Source organism: Triturus cristatus, chromosome 11 (assembly GCF_964204655.1).
Source record: "Triturus cristatus chromosome 11, aTriCri1.1, whole genome shotgun sequence".
NCBI lineage: Eukaryota > Metazoa > Chordata > Amphibia > Caudata > Salamandridae > Triturus > Triturus cristatus.
The window spans coordinates 733,460,226-733,483,633 of NC_140594.1; the positions used below are offsets into that span (position 1 = coordinate 733,460,226).

The 23,408-nt window shown below is 44.7% G+C and overlaps 1 protein-coding gene across 5 annotated transcripts in view; it reads left to right on the forward strand.

Annotated features, from left to right (window-relative positions):
• The window catches only part of MFF (mitochondrial fission factor), a 192,009-nt gene that overhangs the window by 74,192 nt on the left and 94,409 nt on the right, over positions 1–23,408 (forward strand). For all 5 annotated transcript variants that reach the window (XM_085634381.1, XM_085634384.1, XM_085634385.1 and 2 more), the window contains exon 6: positions 16,310–16,398. In XM_085634381.1, coding sequence (XP_085490507.1) covers positions 16,310–16,398 — 89 coding nt within the window. The remainder of the gene's footprint in view (positions 1–16,309; positions 16,399–23,408) is intronic.

A 23,408-nucleotide genomic window follows, 5' to 3' on the forward strand; every position in this document is an offset into this window, starting at 1 on the left:
AGTGCAATCTCCACTCCCGACCTCCGGTGCTCCTCTCCTCAGGTTCCGGCGACTCCGGAGTGCAATCTCCACTCCCGACCTCCGGCACGCTTCACCTCGGTCTCCGGCGACTCCGGAGGGCGGACTTCACTCCCCCGTCGACGCCGCTCACTCGACCTCGGGTGACTTCCTCCTCGACCTCTGGTACTCTCGACGACCTCCGTCGGCGCCCTCTCTCGACCTCTGGCGGCTCCGGATACGACGTCTGCTTTTCCAGTCAGCGCCGCCTCTCCACCTCGGGCTCCGGGTCTCTAGGCTTCTCGACGTCGGACTCCAGGAAAACCAATAATCAGGTCAGGACTTTGCTGTTCTTTGCTTCTAAGGCCTGTTCCTGCTGTCCAGATCCTTAAGATGGTTTTTCTTGCATCTTCCCACACAGGGCTCCAGGCTGGGCTCAGTCAGTAGGGACTAGTATCAAGGGTGGGTTTATGGACCCCACTCCAGGCACAAGTTTCCACCCCTGCTGCCTCACTCCTTCCTCCTTCAGGTTTCTGCTGCTCTCTCTTCACCAGTCAGGTGCCAACTGCCAGCTCCAACTGCCAACTCTCTGTCTTAGCTTCCCAACATTCTAAACCGCCTCCAACTGTCACAGGGCTCCAGAATGTTGCAGAAGGTTCTAGTAGGTTCCAGTGGGTTCTGATGATGTCACAGGTGGCCACCATTTTGTGCTCCAGGCCCTCAGACAGAAGTTCCAGGGGTAGATAAAATGGCTCCCTGAATCTGCATCAATACTAAAAAGTCTGGTGGTTCCCAAAAAGATAAAATACTAACAGGGCTTGAGGCAAAAGTGGGACAAAATAAATAATGGAGAGGAGGGACCACCCAAAGGGCTGACAGGTCTAACACGCGTCCCCCCCCCAGCTGAAAGTGGGGAGAGCTACCCAACCCCTTGGGAGTTCTCTTCACTAAGGCGGAAATACCTTGAGAGACCGTCTGCATTGGCGTGGTCCACTCCAGGCCGATGTTCCACCTGAAAGTCCATTCCCTGTAGGGAAATAGACCACCTCAACAACTTGGGATTCTCCCCCTTCATCTGCATCAGCCAACGAAGGGGTCTGTGGTCGGTCTGAACCAGGAAGTGCGAGCCAAACAGGTATGGCCGCAACTTCTTCAGAGCCCATACCACTGCAAAGGCTTCCCGCTCTATTGCACTCCACTTCTGTTCCCTGGGAAGTAGTCTCCGGGATAGGAAGACCACGGGTTGATCCAGACCCTCTTAATTGAGTTGCGATAACACTGCCCCAATGCCATGTTCTGATGCATCCGTCTGGACAATGAACTCCTTGGAAAAGTCTGGGGCCCTTAAGACCGGGGCCTCGCACATGGCTTGCTTCAGCTTCACAAAGGCCTGCTGACAAGCCTCCGTCCAGACTACCCGTCGAGGTTGTTTCTTGGACGTGAGCTCCGTGAGGGGGGCTACAATGGTACCGTACCCCTTCACGAAGCGGCGGTAATATCCCGTGAGGCCCAGAAAAGCTCGGACCTCAGTCTGTGTCTTGGGGGGGTTCCCAGGCCATGATGGCCTCGATCTTCGCCTGGAGGGGTGTCACCGCTCCCCTACCCACCAAGTGTCCAAGGTACACTACCGACCCCTGCCCGATCTGGCACTTGCTGGCCTTGATCGTCAATCCAGCTTGTCTCAGGGCCTGGAGAACAGCTTGCAGGTGACGCAAGTGATCCTCCCAGCTGTTACTGAAGACGGCTATGTCATCCAGATAAGCAGCAGAGAAACTCTCCATTCCGGTGAGGATCTGGTTTACCAGGCGCTGAAACGTGGCAGGTGCGTTCTTGAGCCCAAAGGGCATCACACAGAACTGGTAGTGGCCATTGGGCGTGGAGAAGGCTGACCTTTCCCTTGCTCCATCAGTCAAAGAGATCTGCCAGTACCCAGAAGTAAGGTCAAAGGTACTTAGATATTGGGCAGCTCCCAGCCGGTCAATCAATTCATCCGCCCTAGGGATCGGATGAGCATCCGTTTTGGTCACTGAATTCAGTCCCCGGTAGTCCACACAGAACCTCAGTTCCGGTTGGGCACCCGGTGGTGCAGCTTTTGGTACTAGTACCACCGGACTGGACCAGGGGCTGCTAGAAGGTTCGATCACTCCTAGCTCCAGCATCTTAGTGACTTCACTGTGAATGCTGGCCTTCACCTTGTCTGACATCCGGTAGATCTTGGACTTCACAGGTGGGCTGTCTCCTGTGTCCACGTCATGGACGCACAGGTGAGTCCTACCCGGGACAAGGGAGAACAACGAAGAGTACTGTCCCAGGACCTGGCGGCAGTCCTCTTGCTGTTCAGGAGTTAGAGATGGGGAGAGAATCACTCCCTCCACCGACCCATCCTTCTCTTGAGATGCAAACAAATCGGGGAGAGGCTCGCTTTCCACGTCCTCTGCTCCGTCAGTCACCATCATCAAGATGACTTCGGGCCTCTCGTGGTGGGGTTTGAGGCGGTTGGCGTGCAGCACCCGTAGGGGCTGACGAGGGGTTTTAAGATCCACCAAGTAGGTAGCCTTACCCTTCTTCTCCAACACCTCAAAGGGTCCTGACCAGCGATCCTGGAGGGCGCTAAGCTCTCCTGGTTCGATCACCCACACCTTCTGGCCAGGCTCCAACTCCACCGGGTGAGCATTGTGGTCAAACCACGCCTTCATCACTGCCTTACTGGCTTCCAAGTTGTCAGAAGCTTGCTTCCACAACTTAGCCATTTGGCTCCGGAAGGCCAGCATGTAGCTCACCACGTCCTGGGGAAGCTTTCTGGGAGTTCTTTCCCATCCGTCTCTCACCAGGTTGAGAGGTCCACGTACAGGGTGCCCATACAGAAGCTCGAAGGGGCTGAAGCCCACTCCCTTCTGTGGCACTTCCCTGTAAGAAAAGAGTAGACAGGGTAGGAGGACGTCCCATTTCCTCCGCAGGCTTTCAGGCAGACTTCTGATCATGCCTTTCAAGGTTTTGTTAAACCTCTCCACCAGACCATTGGTCTGGGGGTGGTAAGGAGTTGTGAACCGGTAGGTCACTCCACACTCCTTCCACATCGCCCGCATGTACGCTGACATGAAGTTGGTCCCCCTGTCGGACACAAATTCCTTGGGAAAACCCACTCGGGTAAAGATTCCCATCAGGGCCCTAGCCACAACAGGTGCTGTTATGGTCCTCAGAGGTATTGCCTCTGGGTACCGTGTGGCATGATCCACCAGAACCAGGATAAACCTGTGACCAGCTGACGTTGGCGGATCTAACGGACCCACAATGTCGATGCCCACCCTTTCAAAGGGGGTGATAACGACAGGAAGTGGTTCCAGGGGAGCTTTCAGCTTCACCCCTGTTTTCCCACTGGCTTGGCAAGACACACATGTCCGGCAGTAGGTATCGGACGACACTTTCATTTGAGGCCAATAAAAGTGTGGGACAAGACGGGCGAAGGTCTTGTCTTGCCCCAGGTGTCCTGCCAATGGGATCTCGTGAGCCAACTCCAGAAGGAAGGCTCGATAACGTTGAGGGACTACCAAGGCTCGTGACGATCCGTGTAGGGGTGCCTTGGGTTCACTGTAGAGGAGGCCATCCTCCCAGTAAACACTGTAGTTCCCTTCAACGTTCCCTGCTGCCTGGGCTTGGGCCTGACGCCCTAGCCCCTCAAGGGTAGGGCACTCCCTCTGGCCCTGGCAGAATTCCTCCCTGGACGGGCCTCCCTCCACGTGCCACTCGGCCGGGATGGGTAGGTCCTCCAGTTTGGTAACGTCCCCCACCGCAGACTCCTGGTCCACCACCTCCGGTGGCCTATCCGTCCTACGGGGTGTGGACGCCGAGGCAGGCTCCTCCTGTCCTCGGTTCTTCCCTTGACTGGCAGCTGGCTGGGCCTTTGTTCCAGGCTCCAGCCGAAACGAACTCCCTCTCCGGGTAGTCGCGGACCCTGTGCTCACACAGGCCCAGTCAGGTGTACCCAGCATCTCAGTATGAGTCCGGTATTCCACCTCCTTCCAAGCATTGTGCTCCATGTCATTCCCCAGTAGACAATCGACTGGCACGGCAGGGCTTACGGCAACTCGAAGTGAACCTGCAACCCCCCCCCCCATTCAAAGGGAACCTCGGCCACTGGATAGTGGCCTGTTCTGCCGTCAGCCATCGCGGCTGGGTGGAGTACATCGGGAATTACCTGCTCTGGAGACACCAGTTGACTACGTACCATAGTCATACTGGCTCCTGTGTCTCTCAGAGCCTCCCCTCTTTGGCCGTTGATGGTGACCCACTGCCCATACTTTACGGTATTTGCGGGCACCTGGATCTTAGGAACCATCTCCCGTTCTCCCAGGGACACTAAAGTGACACCCGCCCACTCTCTTCCCTTAGTTGGCTGCTGACTCTGGCCAGGATTAGGGTTTCTGGGTGGGTTAGCCCTAGGAGTGAATTCTGTTCCCTTCCCTTGGAAGTTATTTTGGGGGCCTTTGGAGAACTCCTTTTTCTTTTGCCCTCCCTCTTTCTTCTGGGGGGCGCCCTGTCCGGCCTTTTGAGTATCCCCTCCAGTCCCCCTTGTGGACACCCGGGTACTAGCCCAAATGTCCGCCTCCTCAGCAAGCTTCCGGGGACTGGTCAGCTTGCTATCCACCAGGTGTTGACGCAGTTCAGGGAAACATTTCTCGAGCAGGTGTTCCTTCAGTACTAGATCAAACAACCCCTCGTAGTTCCTCACTTCACTGCCCTGAATCCACCCCTCTAGTGCCTTCTTTGCATAGTCCAGGAAGTCCACCCAATTCTGTGTGCCCAGTTTGTGACTACCCCTGAACTTCTGTCTGTACTTTTCGGGTGTTAGTCCAAACTTTCTTATGAGCGCCAGTTTCATGGTGGGGTAGTGGGTCTGCTCATCCTCCTCTAAGGCCAATAAAGCATCCCTACCAGCTGGAGGCATGTACTTGTACAATCCCGCTCCCCAGTACTTCTCTGGAACCCCATGGGCCCTTAACGAGACCTCATAGGCCGCTAGCCACTTGGCGATATCGTCAACCACCCCATAGCTAGCTACTATGTCCTTTGGCAGGTAGGGTTTGGGTTCCCTGGTGTACTCTCGTTCTTCGCTGCCACCGTTGGGTACAGGGTGTGCCCCGATTCTCAGGATCTGAAGATCTATCTCTTTCAGCCTTATCTCATGAGCCATCCTCTGTTCCTCCTTCTCTTTCTCCAGCCTTGCTAAGTCCCATGTGAGCTGTCTTTTCTCCCTCCGGTCTGTTAACTCCACTTCAGACAAGCCACCGCTAGAGGCACTGCTGCCCTTCCTGGAAAGTGTCCTGGGCCCCGCTAACAGGTTCCCCACCTCAGGTTGGTACAAACCAGCTCCCTCACTGTCGGGCTCTCTATCCCTGTCCTCCTCCTCAGCCTTGCTTTCTCGGCGTGCCTCCCCCCAAGCCCTTAAGCTGGTTTGGAGTGCACCCTTCTTTGCTCCTGGGGGACAATACACCCCCTCCCGCTGACAAAACTCCCTGATTTGGGCCACAGTGTACGTTTCTAAATTCTCCAGTACAAACTCCATCTTGCCCACTCAGGTCAGAGGACAGTTATTTGCAGTAACTATGCAGGGGGGTACCTTATATAATACCTCCTCCCACCACCAGAGTAAATTTGGAAAAACAAAAGCTCACAATTAGGAAGGCCGCTTTGAGAAAACTCCCGGTGTAGGCCTATGGACTACCCACAGTTATTGTCGAGTATACGTAGGCACAGCTCTATCCCACCACTGAACACCAATTATGTTGGAAATACCCCACTCCCACACCGGAAAGGGTGGTGGTAACGGGGTCTCTCCAGACATACACAGTGGTAGCTTGGCTCGAGTGGTCAGGAATCAGGCACCGTGCTAAGCATACGTCATACCCATACAATAACCATGCGTGCATCCGTTCCAAAAACGACTCTACACCGTAAAAATTATGAAAATATCTCTGTTTATCTTCTTTTTCTCTTAGTTGCTGATTAAATAAATAATAACACAATCACCATATACAAGGCTTTTTCTCTGGAAGGGTACGTCAAATAAATACTGTCTTAATGATTCAATAAATAGGGGAGATCATAAATAATTAAGGCATAAATATAAGTGCATCACATACAGGCAATTAAATATTATGAGGCAATAAATACTGCAAGTCAATAAATATTGTGCGACAATAAATACTGTGGAACAATAAATACAGTGAGGCAATAAATAGGTTAAATACAATAAATACAGTGCTCTCAATAAATAATTAAAAGCTGACAGTGACACTCATAGAATCAGATCACATTTAGATTTCTATGGGCTGATTTGGCCCAGTCACAGCTTGTGGTTAGATGGATGGCTTGAGGGTGTCTACTCCCTGGCTTGGTCAAGGCTGAGGCCTAAACTGAGGTAGATCAAGGGGGGGAATTCTAGAGACCTGGCTCCCTCACTCTACACAACCCCTCTGAATTAGTCTCAGCTCACCCCTGGCACAATCAAGCTGGTTCCAGCACCTCTCTAGCCCCTAGGGTAGTCTCTCAGGATTCCACAGGGCCTTAGGCGCCCTCTATTCCACTTACTGCCCTTTTTCTGAAGCTCCGACGCCGCTGGAGTCGTGTCGACGCCGTGAGGCGGTTCCGGTTCGATGTCGGCGGCCTCGGCGCAATGTCAGTTCTTGACGACGCCGGTAGGCGGTTCCGGTTCGATGTCGGCGGCCTCGGCTCGATCTCGTCCTCCGGTTCGATGACGTCGGGCAGTCTTGGCTCGATGTCGACTTCAGGCGGCTCCGGTCCGATGGCGACCTCAGGTTCGATGACGTCGGCCGGCCTTGACTCTATGTCGACTTCCGGCGGCTCCGGAGTGCGATGCCCACTCCCGACCTCCGGTGCTCCTCTCCTCAGGTTCCGGCGACTCCGAAGTGCGACCTCCACTCCCGACCTCCGGTGCTCCTCTCCTCCGGTTCCGGCGACTCCGGAGTGCGATCTCCACTCCCGACCTCCGGCACGCTTCACCTCGGTCTCCGGCGACTCCGGAGGGCGGACTTCACTCCCCCGTCGACGCCGCTCACTCGACCTTGGGTGACTTCCTCCTCGCCCTCTGGTACTCTCTACGACCTCCGTCGGCGCCCTCTCTCGACTTCTGGCGGCTCCGGATACGACGTCTGCTTTTCCAGTCAGCGCCGCCTCTCCACCTCGGGCTCCGGGTCTCTAGGCTTCTCGACGTCGGACTCCAGGAAAACCAATAATCAGGTCAGGACTTTGCTGTTCTTTGCTTCTAAGGCCTGTTCCTGCTGTCCAGATCCTTAAGATGGTTTTTCTTGCTTGTTCCCACACAGGGCTCCAGGCTGGGCTCAGTCAGTAGGGACTAGTATCAAGGGTGGGTTTATGGACCCCACTACAGGCACAAGTTTCCACCCCTGCTGCCTCACTCCTTCCGTCTTCAGGTTTCTGCTGCTCTCTCTTCACCAGTCAGGTGCCAACTGCCAGCTCCAACTGCCAACTCTCTGTCTTAGCTTCCCAACATTCTAAACCGCCTCCAACTGTCACAGGGCTCCAGAATGTTGCAGAAGGTTCTAGTAGGTTCCAGTGGGTTCTGATGATGTCACAGGTGGCCACCATTTTGTGCTCCAGGCCCTCAGACAGAAGTTCCAGGGGTAGATAAAATGGCTCCCTGAATCTGCATCAATACTAAAAAGTCTGGTGGTTCCCAAAAAGGAAAAATACTAACAGGGCTTGAGGCAAAAGTGGGACAAAATAAATAATGGAGAGGAGGGACCACCCAAAGGGCTGACAGGTCTAACAAATGATTAACTATATAAAATGGTATGGAAATATCTTGAATCCTATTTTTAAATAGGAATTTAACATGAATATCTATCTTGTAGTTAGGACTGATGTTAGTTGAGGAATCTTCACATCCATGACCTACATGAAAACGCATTGGATATAGAAATGTCATATCACACAATTATCACATTTTTACAGATGCATGTAAAATTAGGATCAATGTACTACTATTTTAGAATGTTTTATATTTTTGTTATGCTTATTCAAAAGTACATATAATCGGGAGAAACGTTAATTGAGATTATTATACATCTGCTTTGCCTCTTAGAGAAAATATAGAGCTTGATTCACAAAAGACAGTGCCAGCTTTCCAGGTTTATTTCAAGAATGTTTTGTGAATTGGCATTTTTGTTGCTGTGACTGTACATCATGTACAATTACGTTTGCTGGCACTTTTTCCACAGGGATTATACTCTTGTCTGTGGAAACCCCCTTCCTCTTCATCCTGCTCCAGAATTAAGGGTGTTCCCTTTCCTTTACCTCCATGTAAATGTCAATAAAGCGAAAAATACATTTATTCATATCACAATATTTAATTGAATGTACACATTATAAAAAGTATATCATAACAATTGTTTAAACCTACAAAACAGGCATTCCACAATAAATACATCAAGTTTTAAAAGAATTAAAAGCCAATTCTTGGTGCAATCATAACAATAAATTCTTCCTCTGGAATGTGCCTAGTACAACCATTGTGCAGTAGCATCTCTCAAACCTATCTTGGTAAAACAAAGCTTTGCTTTTAAATTTAGAAACTGCCTTTACCACTTTCTGGCCTAAAGTGCTAAAGTATTACAAAATTTCAGCTCACTCTTCAAAATTATAACCTGAGCTCTCACAAGAAATGTTTTGTGACTGTATTTTCTAAGTTCTTAGTTTAGGGGACATGTAAACAAAAATGTGTAATTATTTCTAGATGGTCCTCACAATGTAAACATTTATCTGAGATCCCATAACCAATTGCCCACCTAACAGCAGTCAAAGCCACTGACAACAACCCATTTTTGAGTTTTACATGAAGTTTGAGTTACGGAAGGACATATGTCCAATTGAAATAGGATGCTCTTTCTGACTCACAACTTCTATCTCAAATTCTATAATTTTGCATCTATGCAATTTGCCGGTCATCTCCTCTCAGTCCATTCCCAAACTTGGGTCTTAACAATCAATGACCCCCTTCCCTTATAGGCTTTACATTACTTGCCCTGACCAAGATTAGAGTTTGTTTTACATACTTTAACAATGGTAAAGATCAGCACCTGAAAACTCCACTACCCCTTTAATTCCCTCTTATAAAATCCAAGATGTATGCTTCACAATATCCTGGTCCTCCAAAGTAATGGCCTCAATACCATCTCTAGTTCAAATAATCATATTTATTGTTCACATTTGAGAGGAATAACCAGTGTCATCTTGGGAAGGGCCAGAAGTTGTTCCAACAACAAATTCTCTTATTTGGCAGTGACCATAACACTCTGCCCCAAAGAGAAAATGGGCTTTATAACAGATCAACATACTCCCCTCTTACCAACTTCGAATTAAAAGTTAATGTCGTCCCCTATCTACATGTGAATGTTTCAGATATGCCTGTGTCTGGTCAGTACATAAAGCAGAACTAATACATCTGATGCCCATATAGTCATACCAAACTATTTCATCTCATTGTGAGCCAACAAACCTCATTTGAGCAATGATTTTTTGGGTATCTAGATCACTGTTTTTGTTTTGGCAGCTTGACGTCGGGCCTATTTTCAAGGTCAATTGAATTAAATAAAGGTAAAAGATTTTGCAGCCCACAGCAATCTTAACACAAGTGAGGAAGAAGAAATGCACCATCCGCAAAGATAGAGATAGGACAACTCACCCAAATCAAGTAACCTCATGGTGTACTATTTACACGTCAAACAGCAAGGGAAAGTGGGCAGCTTATTCAACAACTATTTACAACACATGTTTGAGTGGATAACCAAAAGGTATATCTACAGGTAATTCAGAAAAAAGCATAAGGAGTGATTCTGCCAAATAAATATGTGCATAGGTCATTCTTTTGTGATGTGATTGTGAACATAGGTGGCATAACCTCTGCTTTTTTCAAGGGCAAGAACAAAGTGAGCTCTACCTTTCTTGATATGGCTGGGAAGCAAAAGGTCTTAAGCTCTGTAGGTACCATTTGATAGATCAAATGTTGTACATGGCTGGCTGATTAATTCCTCCAGCTTGTGATGTATAAAGTATGCAAAAGAGATTCTGTATCATCAGGCACTTCTGAGAATGTTAGTTAGTTAGTCAGTCAGTCAGTCAGTCCAATACAATGCCAATAGCTCAAACTCTCGTAAATGCGAGACCTATTGCATTACAAATGCTTGTTGATTCAGAGAATGCACTGAGGCCTGCTAACCAGACCTCTGTGCCAGTGTCCTTACCCATTACAAAATGTATGTCAAATTGGCTATCCCCAGTTGGGAAGTACTGACTTACTTATAACTCCTTAGTATATGGTACTCAGAGTACCAAGGGCATGTAAGGTAGAGTGTCCACCCAGGGCTGCAGCACTTTTTTGTGCCACCTTGTATGTGACAAAGTACAAAATGGCACCAAACCTGCCACTGCAGACTGGAAGGGCAGTTGTCACACTGCTAGTTTGACATTGCCATTTCCGATAATGGCAAAGCTGCCCCGTCCCTTAACAATATATGTAAGTCTCCCCCAAGAAAGGCCTTGGAGCCCTAATGTCGGAAGATGTATACTATTAAGTAGGACATGAAGGTTTATATGTGTCTTATCAGCAAAATCCTTAAAGATGTCATTTTTATGTGAAAATGTTAGTAACTCCATTGGCTGACAAAGAGTTACCGACTGCCATCTCAGCCTGGCTAACTTCTGAATGAAACTACCTAATTGAGTACTGTAAGGTCTCAAATTAATGGTGGCATTAAACCCAACCTGATGCCCAGGATTTGTCACTATTAAAGTAATGCAACTTTTAGAAAGTTGCCACTCAGTGACCCGGCTGGGCTACTAGCCTTACATGAGCACTGGCCCACAAACCACTTTATGCTTGCCTTGGGAGTTGTGCTTGGAAACAATAGCAGTCAGCTGCAGAGAGAGGTGTTGCCTCCCCCTTGCAGGAAGTTGCTCAGGGTTGTAACCAAAAAACATTGTCAAATGTAAAGCCGCCTTTGGTGGGCAAATGACAATAACACTCCAGAGGGGCTTCCCCTTGTTTAAGTAGATAGGCTGGAGACTGGGACAGAGAGTGGAGACCAATGTTCAAACCTGTTTCTCGTGGGTGTGTGGTCCCCAGGTAGCCCCACCTCTAGGGTGGGCTACCATGCTCCTCAGTTGATGTAAAGTTCACATATCTTGAAAGTGGCCAGAATAGTGTACTCTGGGATTGCCAGATGCCACACATTGCTGGAAAGTCATTACCAAGATTAAGGGGACTTTGTAGCCCGATGGCTAGTGACCACGTTGTCCCCTCTGGGCACTTTCCCAGTATTAATATGGCAACCCTGGCACCATGAACCTCAGACCATGTCAAAATCGGAACAAGGATCGAAGAAGGACTGCCCTGTTGCCCCTGCACTGCACAAAGAGAGGCTGCACTGTCTGCTAGACTGCAACTGCACAAAGAGAGGCTGCACTGTCTGCTAGACTGCAACTGCGGCACTTCGGACTAGTGAAGTTAGGATTGTGCCTGTAGCTCCTGGCTTGGTGTTAGTCATCCCCTAGCCCCAGACTGAAGCAGTAACTCCAAGGGTCAGTTGGCTAGTCCCCTGGAACAGCACCGGTGACATTAAAGCTGAAGAAGCCCAAACCAGCAGGTTGCTAGCCACTTCAGAGGAATCGCTGCTGACTGCCCCTAAGAGACTGATGCTCAACGGCCAAAAGTTACCCCTGAGTCCGCTGGACCTGAGGGTGTCACCAAAGTCCAGATTGGTCGCCTAACGGGACACTAGCCCCCTCAGTAAAGGATATTGCGGTGTGCGGAGACCGGTAGTCTAGCCACAGCTGGCCTTTCAGGGTCTCAAAATCACTTCACATCAGCACCCCCATCGACTGTACTGTAACTGGAGCATGAGAATCCTTAAGCATTTTTTCATCCTCTTTCCTCAGCATCCGACCAATTCCATTAAAGTCTATGGCGATCGTGCCATAAGGTTTGTTACTGGACTTGAAAATTCTCTGGTGGCCAGACAGCTGTCCAAATCTACCCTATTGGCCCCCCAGACCTTCTTCCTGTCTGACTTGGTTGCCCAGGCCGAAGTAGCCAAACTAAATTTCATAAACCTTTCAAACGTTTGTAAACGTTTGATCAATTGGCCAATGCTTGTTTGCAGTTGAACTAAAAACTGCAAAAACCTTTAAAAATCTGTATCTCCGCAATCCTCCAGTGGAATTTGCTGATTAAGGACTCTAAAAATTAAATTAAAAAAAATCTATTTTTATAAATTCTTGTTGTACATCTCTCGTTTTGTGGCTTTCTTATTTTGTTGTTCAGTACTGTTAAATGCTTTACACTAAGTTCATTTGTTCAAACCTTGCTGCTTGGAGCAATAGATACCCAGTGTTGAGCTTAAAGTTGTTCAAACGGGCCTGACGGGACCCAAGACCGTTTTTAAGCATGTAGTCCATGATAAGGCTACACAGCCATACCATATATTAGACCCATATCCTCTCAACCTGTTTTCCATGATCCCGCGTTTTTGAAGAAGACGAAGATGCATCATTGTACCCATGATGTGGCAAATCCACGCCCATACTGGTAGAGCGTACTCCTTCAGCAGTTGGCACTTCCAGACATTTCTCTGAAATTGCATTCCAGGCCACTTTCCAGACATTGCAGACATACCACACCATGACCCCATGTTGGTGATCCTGACAGCATGCTATATGACCACCTAAAGTCTGGCAAATTGGATCTACCACAAGACTGCTGAAACATCCGAACACTGGCATGTGATCCGGCAGCTACAAAATCTTTCAACGTCAAGTGGAAGCATTTGTGTGTCTGGTGCAAGAGCACAGATTTTCATCCACTTCAGGTGCAACCTCATCAATTTCTACCAGACATGTGGGGTCCGTCCAAGAGTAGACTCCAATATTATTCAGTTACAGTCCTTCTAGCTGCAATATGAAGATGCAGAAGAACTGATTTATTGTTATCTACTCTATACTCCCAACGCCTCATAAAGCAATTTAGGAGGGGGCTTTTCTAGGGCATTTACACAAATATGATGCTTAATACTGTGTTCAGTTAGTTGATGCTACCTCCCTTTGAATCAATACGCAAACCACACTTAAAATTAATCTCATGGAAGACGGAGCTTCTCCGACCATTAACATCAGCAAGGAGAGTAGAGGAAACGCAAGCATTCACCATCAAGGAACGTTTTCTCAGGTATACACACAACATAGTCATCCCGAGAATCTATGCCGGGTTCATACCCTGAATTCCTACTGACTTTGGCTTGAATTAAACAGTCATTCTATGATCTTTCTTCCCAAATTCATCTACGCCAGCAGAATGATCATTAAATTCATTGGACTTGCGTAGATGCCTCAGGTCCTACATTGCTAAAACAAAAGACCTAGTCTTATCAGATCAGCTGTTCACCACTTATGGACAGCCAGGAAGAGGTTGCCCCTTGTCCAAGCAGTTAATAGCATGTTGGCTCTCAGCCTGCATTGCCTTTTGGCACACCAAGGCTAAGCATCCACTCCAGGGAAGATACTGGAGAATTCCACCAGAATCCTGCATCAACTGCAGCACTATGTGCTGGTGTGCCCTTGCTAGGTATCTGCCTGACCTCCTGGAAGAGCAGGCACACGTTAACAAAGCATTACTGTGTTGAGGTGGACGCAGAAGCTGACGTAGCAGTGGGAATGGCAGTCACCAGCAACCGGTTTCGGTAAAAATTAGGCTGCTTCCCACTTTTATTATATTTCTTATATGTATACTGCTTACTAGTCTAAATCAAGCATGTTAATATATGAACGACCCAAAGTTATTGAACAAACTAGTCACTAACCTGTACTTCCAGTTCTCCAACATTGTAATCTTTCATATATTTACATGCAACCCTTTCTCCTCCCTTGTCAGAGGCTCACTTATTGCATACTCTACTCACACTTTGTGCTATGTAACCTGAGTTATGGTGGTCTCTGGGGAAGTAGGAGAGCTGGCACTTCCACCTCCTTGGCTGAAGCTCGGGTTACTTCAAATTAGGTGGATGTACTGCAAAACAAACACTGTTGTTCTGGTTTATAGCCATTTCAACATTACTATTTAAATGTGCTGGGGATTCCCAGCTACACTAGGCGGAATGTTTCAGTCGTGACTATATGAAAGATTCCAATGTTGGAGAACTGGATTAACAGGTAAATTGCTAATTTCTTCTACTGGGAGCCTTTGGTATTGGCAGCAGAAGAAGTTCTGTATGTCTTTCGATCTACTACAAGTGACCTAGCTTTCAAAGTTATGGTGCTCACAGATGAATGTGCTATAATTAACTACCAGCTGAGGGGGTAACTCAAGAGTTTGAAAGGTATTCAGGTACAGGCCTAATGCTGTGGAGTACTAAGTAATGCAAGACTGTATATTATCTTTTCTAGGAATATGAGGAGATTATCGATAATGTCTAAGCTTTCTTTCTGCAAGGCTTAATATATAGATATTTTGATTGTTTAACCATTGTGTTAGTGTTTTTGCAAAGTTATAAACAGAAAAGGTGTAGAGGGCTAGGTTATTATTAGGGTCATCCCTCACTGCCTTATAATGGTCAGCATGTTACCACTCTACAGCTGTACCGAGCTTATCACAGGCCTTTCTTCAGGACAAACAGTCAGCCACTAGACATTTATAGTAATGTCAAACTGATGGTGGTTAAAACATTCTAGTCTGGGCCTCCAGTACCTTCCATTAGTCTGTATGTTGAATTTTACACCTGTAGAACGTTAGCAGCTGGTGATTCTGGATAATATGTGTTGACTGGTGTTTATGTGAAGGGGCAGGCTTAGTACTTATGTTTGCAACTCTAGAGAGGCACTGGGATTTCCTTCCCACCGAATTGAGTGACACAGTGATCCTTAATATGGGGACATCTACTTTGAGGATAATGTTTGCCATGGTTTACAGTTGCTAATTTAATTACGGCACTAGCTTGGAAAGTTGTTTGCCCTATTTTAGGTGAACAGTGGTTTGAGAAATTATTGCTTTTTTTGCTGGAAAAAAAATCAAGGGAAACGCATGTTATTAACCAAAGAAAATGCAACTACTTTGTCAATGTAACAATATATCAAGGAAATAGGGGGAGATGGAACAAGATACTAGTCTCAAAATGTCAGAATTTGTGAGCAGTCTTTTTGTCCCCAGTATCTAATTTTGTAAAACTACCTATGTATATATAGGTTCCTTTGCAAAATTTCGATTCTGAGTGGGTCGCAGTCCATCATACCTAATGAATATTCATTAGGCAGGTCGCAAATTGCAACTCTTACCAATTGGCACTAGCACCGGAACGGTGGCCTGCATGGGACAGCAGCCCACCATCCCTGTGACTGCTTCTGATAAATGAAACTTAAGGTCTTAATTATTCTCAACAACTTCAGTGAGCATTGTCAATTTTCTGCTGAAACTTGCATGGCAAGTCACAAAATCGAAGAGGCCCAAAAGGTACCCCTGCACATTTTGTAAGTTACCACCTCTACTTGGGAGTTTTCAATGGTTTTCGACCGGATTTCCAGATGCAATCCCTTGATACATCTGTTACCGAATTGTGGTTTCAAAGGGATGCCTTCAACACTCCCTTTACAAACTGGGATTTAATATTCTGTCGCAGTCCCATTTCAGGAGTTTGTAAAACTTTACTGACTCCTAATATCGTTTTGTACATGGGAAATAACTTTTTGCAGTGACAAACTCTCAATCCTAGTGTTTACAATTGCAAAAAAATTTAGTACAGTACAGTTTTATTTGCAACACTGGAGATGAAATCTGTCCTGCTTAGCCAGCATGGAATTGTAAAGTTGTCAAGTGTTCAAAATGTTTGTATTGTTGTATGTTTCATTCCCTTACATCATTATTTTATTTTATTCAGCAGTATTTAACCTATTGATATATTTTCATCTATTCTCTTTATCGCCTTGTTATTTGATTACTGATTTAATTTCGATTTTTTTGAAATGTGGGTATTTAGCTGCTCTCGAAAATGTATGTTTTTCAAAGGCCTCCATTTGGAGAATGAGTTCAAAACCTCTAAACTATATGCAATAGAAGAGGCAGTATTTGTTTATTATGTAATGTTAATGGAACAACTATTATTTAATACATGAGTCCTTTAATTACTGTGGCATCGGTTCTCATCTTTTCGTTATGTGTCACAAGTATTCCAAAATAGATAATGGAAATGGTCTAAAGAGCAGTGTCTTTGTGAATTTATTTTTTCCCCTTTAGGGTCGGTCAATGGGGCGATCGAAACGAGAGCGTTCCATGAGTGAAAACACAGCACGTCAAAATGGCCAACTAGTCCGGCATGATTCCATGTGAGTTTAAAGCGAAGATCATTTAATATCTAAGTAGTTTATTAAGTTGTTTATGTAAAAATCTGATAATAAGTTTGTTTCCGGTTTCCTTTGTTGAATTGCTTTATTTAAGTCAGAACGATATGTGGCATTTAGAGTTTCTATCAATTTATTTTTATTGTTGATAACTAATTTATATAAAGGGAAAAAATTCTGTGTTCATTTTTTCTTTTGCAGTTGATTTTGTCTGTCAGTTTGATGATGGCTTGAGATTCATGGTGGGATGACCAACCATTATGCATATTTACAATGAAACCTAGCAAGAACAGCCACCCAGTTATGTTATAACACAGTATATTTTGGTCCAAGATAAATTCCACACAAATAACATGCAGATATATTGCAAACTTTCTATAAACTCTAGTAGACATAGTTCTGATGTAAACCACTGATAGTCGTTTCAAATCAGTATGTCTTTTATTGGCTACCAGTGAGTTAAGTCATGATATGTTTGGACGTAGTTTCCCGTTAGACTTTCTGTGAAATTTAAAGTACTTCTTCCTAATTGTTTGAGGTCAGTCCTTCATATTTTATTGTTGGGTCTAATTGACCTTAGGTCCATGTAACTCAAAATACATAAGCGGTTGTGACCTTAATGTTTTCCGTTAGCCTGAGGTTGATTAGAAAGAGTCAAATGCTTTAACGCTGAGCTTGTTTAATCTAGTACAACATAATCTTCTGGGATTGTGTTAAGTTTCATCCTAATTGGTATTTGAACACATTATTCCATTGCTTTTTCAGACTCTTTTAGCTTAATCTGAATTTTGAACAAATATTTGTTGTTGTAGATTTATGTTTGGAAGATGGAAAAAAAATCTCGAGTCATTTGAGTTGATCCACGGAAAATAAATGGAATATAATTAGCTTTACACATTCTCAGTCTAATTTGGTGTGACACTTACCATCCAATATTTTACTTCAGATCAACTGATACAAAGTTGGTTAACATTTGGAAGTCTCACTTATAGATGTGTTAGTCTGCCATACTCTGGGCTTTCTACTTTAAGTACCTCTGTTAAGGAACTTTTTTAATACGTGCTAAATAATAGGTAAAATAAAGAAACAAGAGGGTTTTAGAGGTCAGATAAATACTTTTAATGGTTTTGGATTGAATACTTTTTGCTTTAACCCGCCAAATATTATGTGGGACAAACTAAGTGTAACAATTTTGTTTGTGTGTGTGCACAATATTGACTTGAATGAAAACTATGTGCTCAATATGCCATTGGACCAGTCCCAAATATTTAAAAAAATCTGAATTTGTACATACTGTTTTTCCACTTTTTCATTTTGAATTGCATTTAAAGTAAGGAAATTTGGTCTGTCTGCCGGCAGCTTTCCAATAATCCTACAATGGGTGCATGCTTCAACATGTGTTCATTTTACTAAATGTTTATATAGTTTTGTGTTGTTCTGAATCCCAGTCATATAGCAAGTTCACACTTTTTTGCTTGGAGGCGCGCTTTCCGGATGCCATTATTTATTTTCTGCTTTTGAAGCTTGCTCATGGCTGTAGAATATCTGAAGACCTTTTCCATCACCATCTTTACCTGCATGCAGTTATGTATGTTTTTTTATTTTTTTTATTTAAAACTTTCTTGTATGAAGTAATTTGTTGCTATTGCATTTACCATAGTTGAAAGACCAATGATTAGCATTGATGACCACATCTATTAGATTGAACAAACCGATTTCAACTTCAAATCACCATTATATACAGCTTCCAAATTTTCTACAATACAGTATTTCTTCCAGTAGGTGCCACATTTTTGCTTTGGTTTATATTTAAGCCAAGGGTCATCCAGCTATTTTCTTTGATATTCTTCTTTGCTCACGCAAATTATTTGTTTTTAGTAATGCATACTACAGTAGGTCTCCCCCAGTTAAATTAGCTACAGTTTAAGGATCTTTGTTAATTTTTGCTTAAATTAGCTGTTTAGGTAGCCATCACTGGAAATTAGTTTGTGTAAATAACATTAAAATGCAATAAATCATCAATAATAGTAAACATTTAGTTGCATGCTTTTTAAAACATTGTCCATAAAATAGGTTTTGAATCAGTATTCTGCATTAATTCTTTGGAAGTGCTTATCGAACTCTAGTTTTAAATTTAGGGAAGAAAATGGTTTGCTATTGCGGTTATGATCCATAGGTGCTCACCAACTTTACAAGTAGTAGTGCGTAAATCATCATTCTGATTTGCATACGCTTGACATTTTCCAGGGTCATTATGGTGTAGATTCTACACTGTGAATGTTAGGAAAAAAACTAGGTAAAAAAAGTTCAGTTTATAGCTCCGTATTCAAATAATTTGTTTAAAAGCTATGGGTGTTTAAAGGTACTGCTCAGTAGGCCTGCATGAAATATTCCAACACTTTAATGCTGGGCTGTGCATACCTAATCATTTTGAAATGGTTTGGAACCAAGGGAAAAGAAGTGGTGCACCATCTCATCTCTCCGAAAACTTACAAAAATGGAGAGCTGGTGGTGCATTTTCATCAGAGTGGCCCTAAAAGCTATAGGTTTACAGGCAAGTTGAAAAGTATGCTATTTGACGTACCTTAAGATTTTCAAAATGTAAGTAGTCATCCTTCATTTCTTTTCTTTGTATTGGTCCATCCCGCTTGACTAAAGTAGATTCCAAGTTCTGAAAATGACTCAGACTTCTGGTAGTAGATCGAGGAGCTACCTCTAGGGTTAGATATATCTTAGAGGCACAGACAACAAAGCTACCACTCTGGTAATAGAGACTGTACAGGTTCAGACAGCAGAATTATACCTTGAGTTACACTAGTTATACAGACACCGTTGGTTTAAGACAACATCAGTGATAAATAATCTAATGTAAAATGTCAATATAAATGATGAAATACCTCAGCTTAAGTCACTAAATAGCAGTGCTTCACCAAATTCCCTTTGGCACCAACAAAATGGCATCAGCAATTTGTGTCCCTAATTATCACTGAACTATCAGCTTTCAGTATAATTTAGAAAAGCACTGGATGCCATTGAGAGCCCTCTAAACCATCAAAGCACACCACATGCATATTCAACCGCAAGCCTGCATAGATATGTCATCACACTATGTCTCTCTTTCTCACGTTCTCAGTGCTATTCTTTTACTCTCTATATCATTCCGTCACATCCACCTCAGTTCACAGCCTGACGTGATAGTGAGTAGGTAAGCCTGCAGATTGCGCTTTATTGAACATAATTAAGCACCATGCAACCCAAAATATTTGCTTCTTTTCTATTCCTGGGCTAAACCTCTGCCAATCAGACATGAGGCAGGACCCTGGTTGCTTTTGGGCCTTTTATCTTTCTTCATTAGATAAAGCTCTGGTTGAATAGACCAAAGGAACAGACACCTGTGGATTGTTTACATTTGGTAGTGTCTTAGGTGAGATTATTTCTTATTGACTTCGGGTAAAATTGTCTGGTTTTTCCTCCAATGTGAGTTTGGGGCTAAAGCCATGCTTGATGGGATTTCAAGTTATAGTTAGTACACTAAATCTTAATTGGTGAATTCCAGTGGTTCTTATTTTAACATTAGCTTGTATCCCTTTACCCAACACCTAACTATAATGTCACTTTAACAGTTTTTTTTTCCAGTGAGATGCTTTTTGTTCGTTTTGTTTTAGCATAAGTTGAGATCTTGGTACCTAGCATAACTGTAACATTACTTTAACCAGGCCTCAACACATTATACATTGTTTACCAGACATACAGATCTAGTGACTTTAATCTACTCTAACTGTAAGGCACTTGACCCCTAAACTGGTCCTAAACTATGTGAACTTAAGCAAGTATTTTATTTCACAGTCCCATTTTTCTTCATTATCACATATGAGAGCACAATCAAATATGTGAATTTAGCATGTCTGCTGCACAAAAAACTATTTTGTTTTGATTTAATAGACTTAACTTTTGCTCTACGTATAATAATAACCAAGCCCCTGGATAAGCTACACATGACCCCTGATTTGTTTATTAGTTCACTAAAAGCATTGTCATTAGGGCGGTGGCTGGAATGTTTCTAAGTTAATGGTATAAAAATTAAGCATGATGTGGTAGAGCACTGCCACTTACAGACAGCACATTTCCATTGAAATTATAAAACTATATAGCATACAAACGATAATGCATGAAAATCAGGTTTCTGAAAATATTTATTATTTGCCCATCACAAAGTAAAGTGTTCGGATTTGTTTTCATCCTGTTGAAATCTGTGTTTACATTACACTTAAGAATTACCAAAATGTGCTTTACTAACTGCTGATCTATTTTGAAATATTTGTACAGTTCATTTACAAGCTACTTAAATGATGTGTGTTGGAAAAAATCTGACATCCTACAACCTTTCATCTTACACTTCCTGTACCACAGGATTAATGTCTGACAGTTCACTTTACAAAATCATCTAACTTTACAGTAGAGAAATAAAAGGTAAACTCCAATCTCTATGATAAAATAAGCAGTAATTTGTAAGAAGATATAAGCTGACATTTTACCTCTGTGTTTGAATCAGCAAATTTGGCAACATAGAAACAGATGTAAAGGCATCTTTATTGATCATTCATTTTCTGAATGAACAGTACACCTGTTCTTTGCTAGCTTGAGCTCTCTTGCCAGAATGGGCCAGTAGGCCCTAAAAATAGCTGGCTGATGTACCCTCCCACCCCCGTTAGGTGCACCTGGATTTCAAATTGAAGATTTCTTCTTCATTAACACATTTCGGCAAAAAGCCTTTGGCTCCTTCTTTAACAATTGTTTGCCACTTTAAAAAATACATTATGCCTGAAATTACTAAACCTAATACCTCCTCCCCCCCCACACACACATTTTAACCTGGTTGCATACCTACATTAACATCTTAATACTCGTTTAGTGCCTGCCCCTTGGGAAAAGCTTTAAATTCAACTCCTCTTAGTCCAACAAAATGGTGTTTGGGAAAGCCTCACTTTTGTCTTGAACACTAAATGTTGGTGCTCATGTTATCCATTAGAACTCTGGTGACACAACAGTTGATTACTGGGAAGTTAACTGGCAGGCTTCTGCTGGAATTAGGTTTCACTCCACGTTTTACTGAAATAGATGAGGAATATTTTTGAGAACTCATGGAAAATGTGTCCTCAGTTTAAAATAGTGCAAAAAACATAATTTCTTTGACAAAAAAACACCCTCATTTTTTTTTTATTTACTACAGTCTCCTCTGTAAAATGAATTACATTTTTTCAGCTTCATTCCATCAAGGTGATGTTCGGGTGTGCCACATTTTTGTCATAAATACAGAATATTAGCACTCTAATTTTTCATTAGAACACTATTGTTGGAAATACTCCACTCCCACACCGGAAAGGGTTGGTGGTAACGGGGTCTTTCCAGGACATACAGTGGTAGCTTGGCTCGAGTGGTCAGGAATCAGGCACCGTGCTAAGCATACGTCATACCCATACAATAACCATGCGTGCATCCGTTCCAAAAACGACTCTACACCGTAAAAATTATGAAAATATCTTGCTTTATCTTCTTTTTCTCTTAGTTGCTGATTAGATAAATAATACACAATCACAATATACAAGGCTTTTTTAAATAGTGCAGGTCAAATAAATACTGTCTTAATGATTCAATAAATAGGGGTGATCATAAATAATAAAGGCATAAATATAAGTGCAATACATACAGGCAGTTAAATATTCTGAGGCAATAAATACTGTAAACCAATAAATACAGTGAAGCAATAAATAGGTTAAATACAATAAATACAGTGCTCTCAATAAATAATTAAAAGCTGACAGTGACACTTATAGAATCAGATCACATTTAGATTATTATGGGCTGATTTGGCCCAGGCACAGCTTGTGGGGATGTGGAAGGCTTGAGGGTGTCTACTCCCTGGCTTGGACAAGGCTGAGGCCTAAACTGAGGTAGTTCAAGGGGGGAATACCAGAGACCTGGCTCTCTCACTCTACACAACCCCTCTAAATTAGTCTCAGCTCACCCCTGGCACAGTCCAGCTGGTTCCAGCACCTCTCTAACCCCTAGAGTAGTCTCTTAGGATTCCACAGGGCCTTTGGCGCCCTCTATTCCACTTACTGCCCTTTTTCTGAAGCTCCGACGCCGCTGGAGTTGTGTCGACGCCGTGAGGCGGTTCCGGTTCGATGTCGGCGGCCTCGGCACAATGTCAGTTCTTGACGACGCCGGTAGGCGGTTCCGGTTCGATGTCGGCAGCCTCGGCTCCGATCTCGACCTCCGATTCGATGGCGTCGGGCAGTCTTGGCTCGATGTCGACTTCGGGCGGCTCCGGTCCGATGGTGACCTCAGTTTCGATGACGTCGGCCGGCCTTGGCTCGATGTCGACTTCCGGCGGCTCCGGAGTGCGATCCTCACTCCCGACCTCCGGTGCTCCTCTCCTCAGGTTTCCGGCGACTCCGGAGTGCGACCTCCACTCCCGACCTCCGGCACGATTCCCTTCAGGTTCCGGCGACTCCGGAGTGCGATCTCCACTCCCGACCTCCGGCACGCTTCACCTCGGTCTCCGGCGACTCCGGATGGCGGACTTCACTCCCCCGTCGACGCCGCTCACTCGACCTCGGGTGACTTCCTCCTCGACCTCTGGTACTCCTCACGACCTCCGTCGGCGCCCTCTCTCGACCTCTGGCGGCTCCGGGTACGTCGTCTGCTTTTCCAGTCAGCGCCGCTTCTCCACCTCGGGCTCCAGGTCTCCGGCTTCTCGACGTCGGACTCCAGGGAAACCAGTATCCAGGTCAGGATCTTGCTGTTCTTGGATTCTAAGGCCTGTTCCTGCTGTCCAGGTCCTTAAGATGGTTTTTCTTGCTTCTTCCCACACAGGGCTCCAGGCTGGGCTCAGTCAGTAGGGACTAGTATCAAGGGTGGGTTTATGGACCCCACTCCAGGCACAAGTTTCCACCCCTGCTGCCTCACTCCTTCCTCCTTCAGGTTTCTGCTGC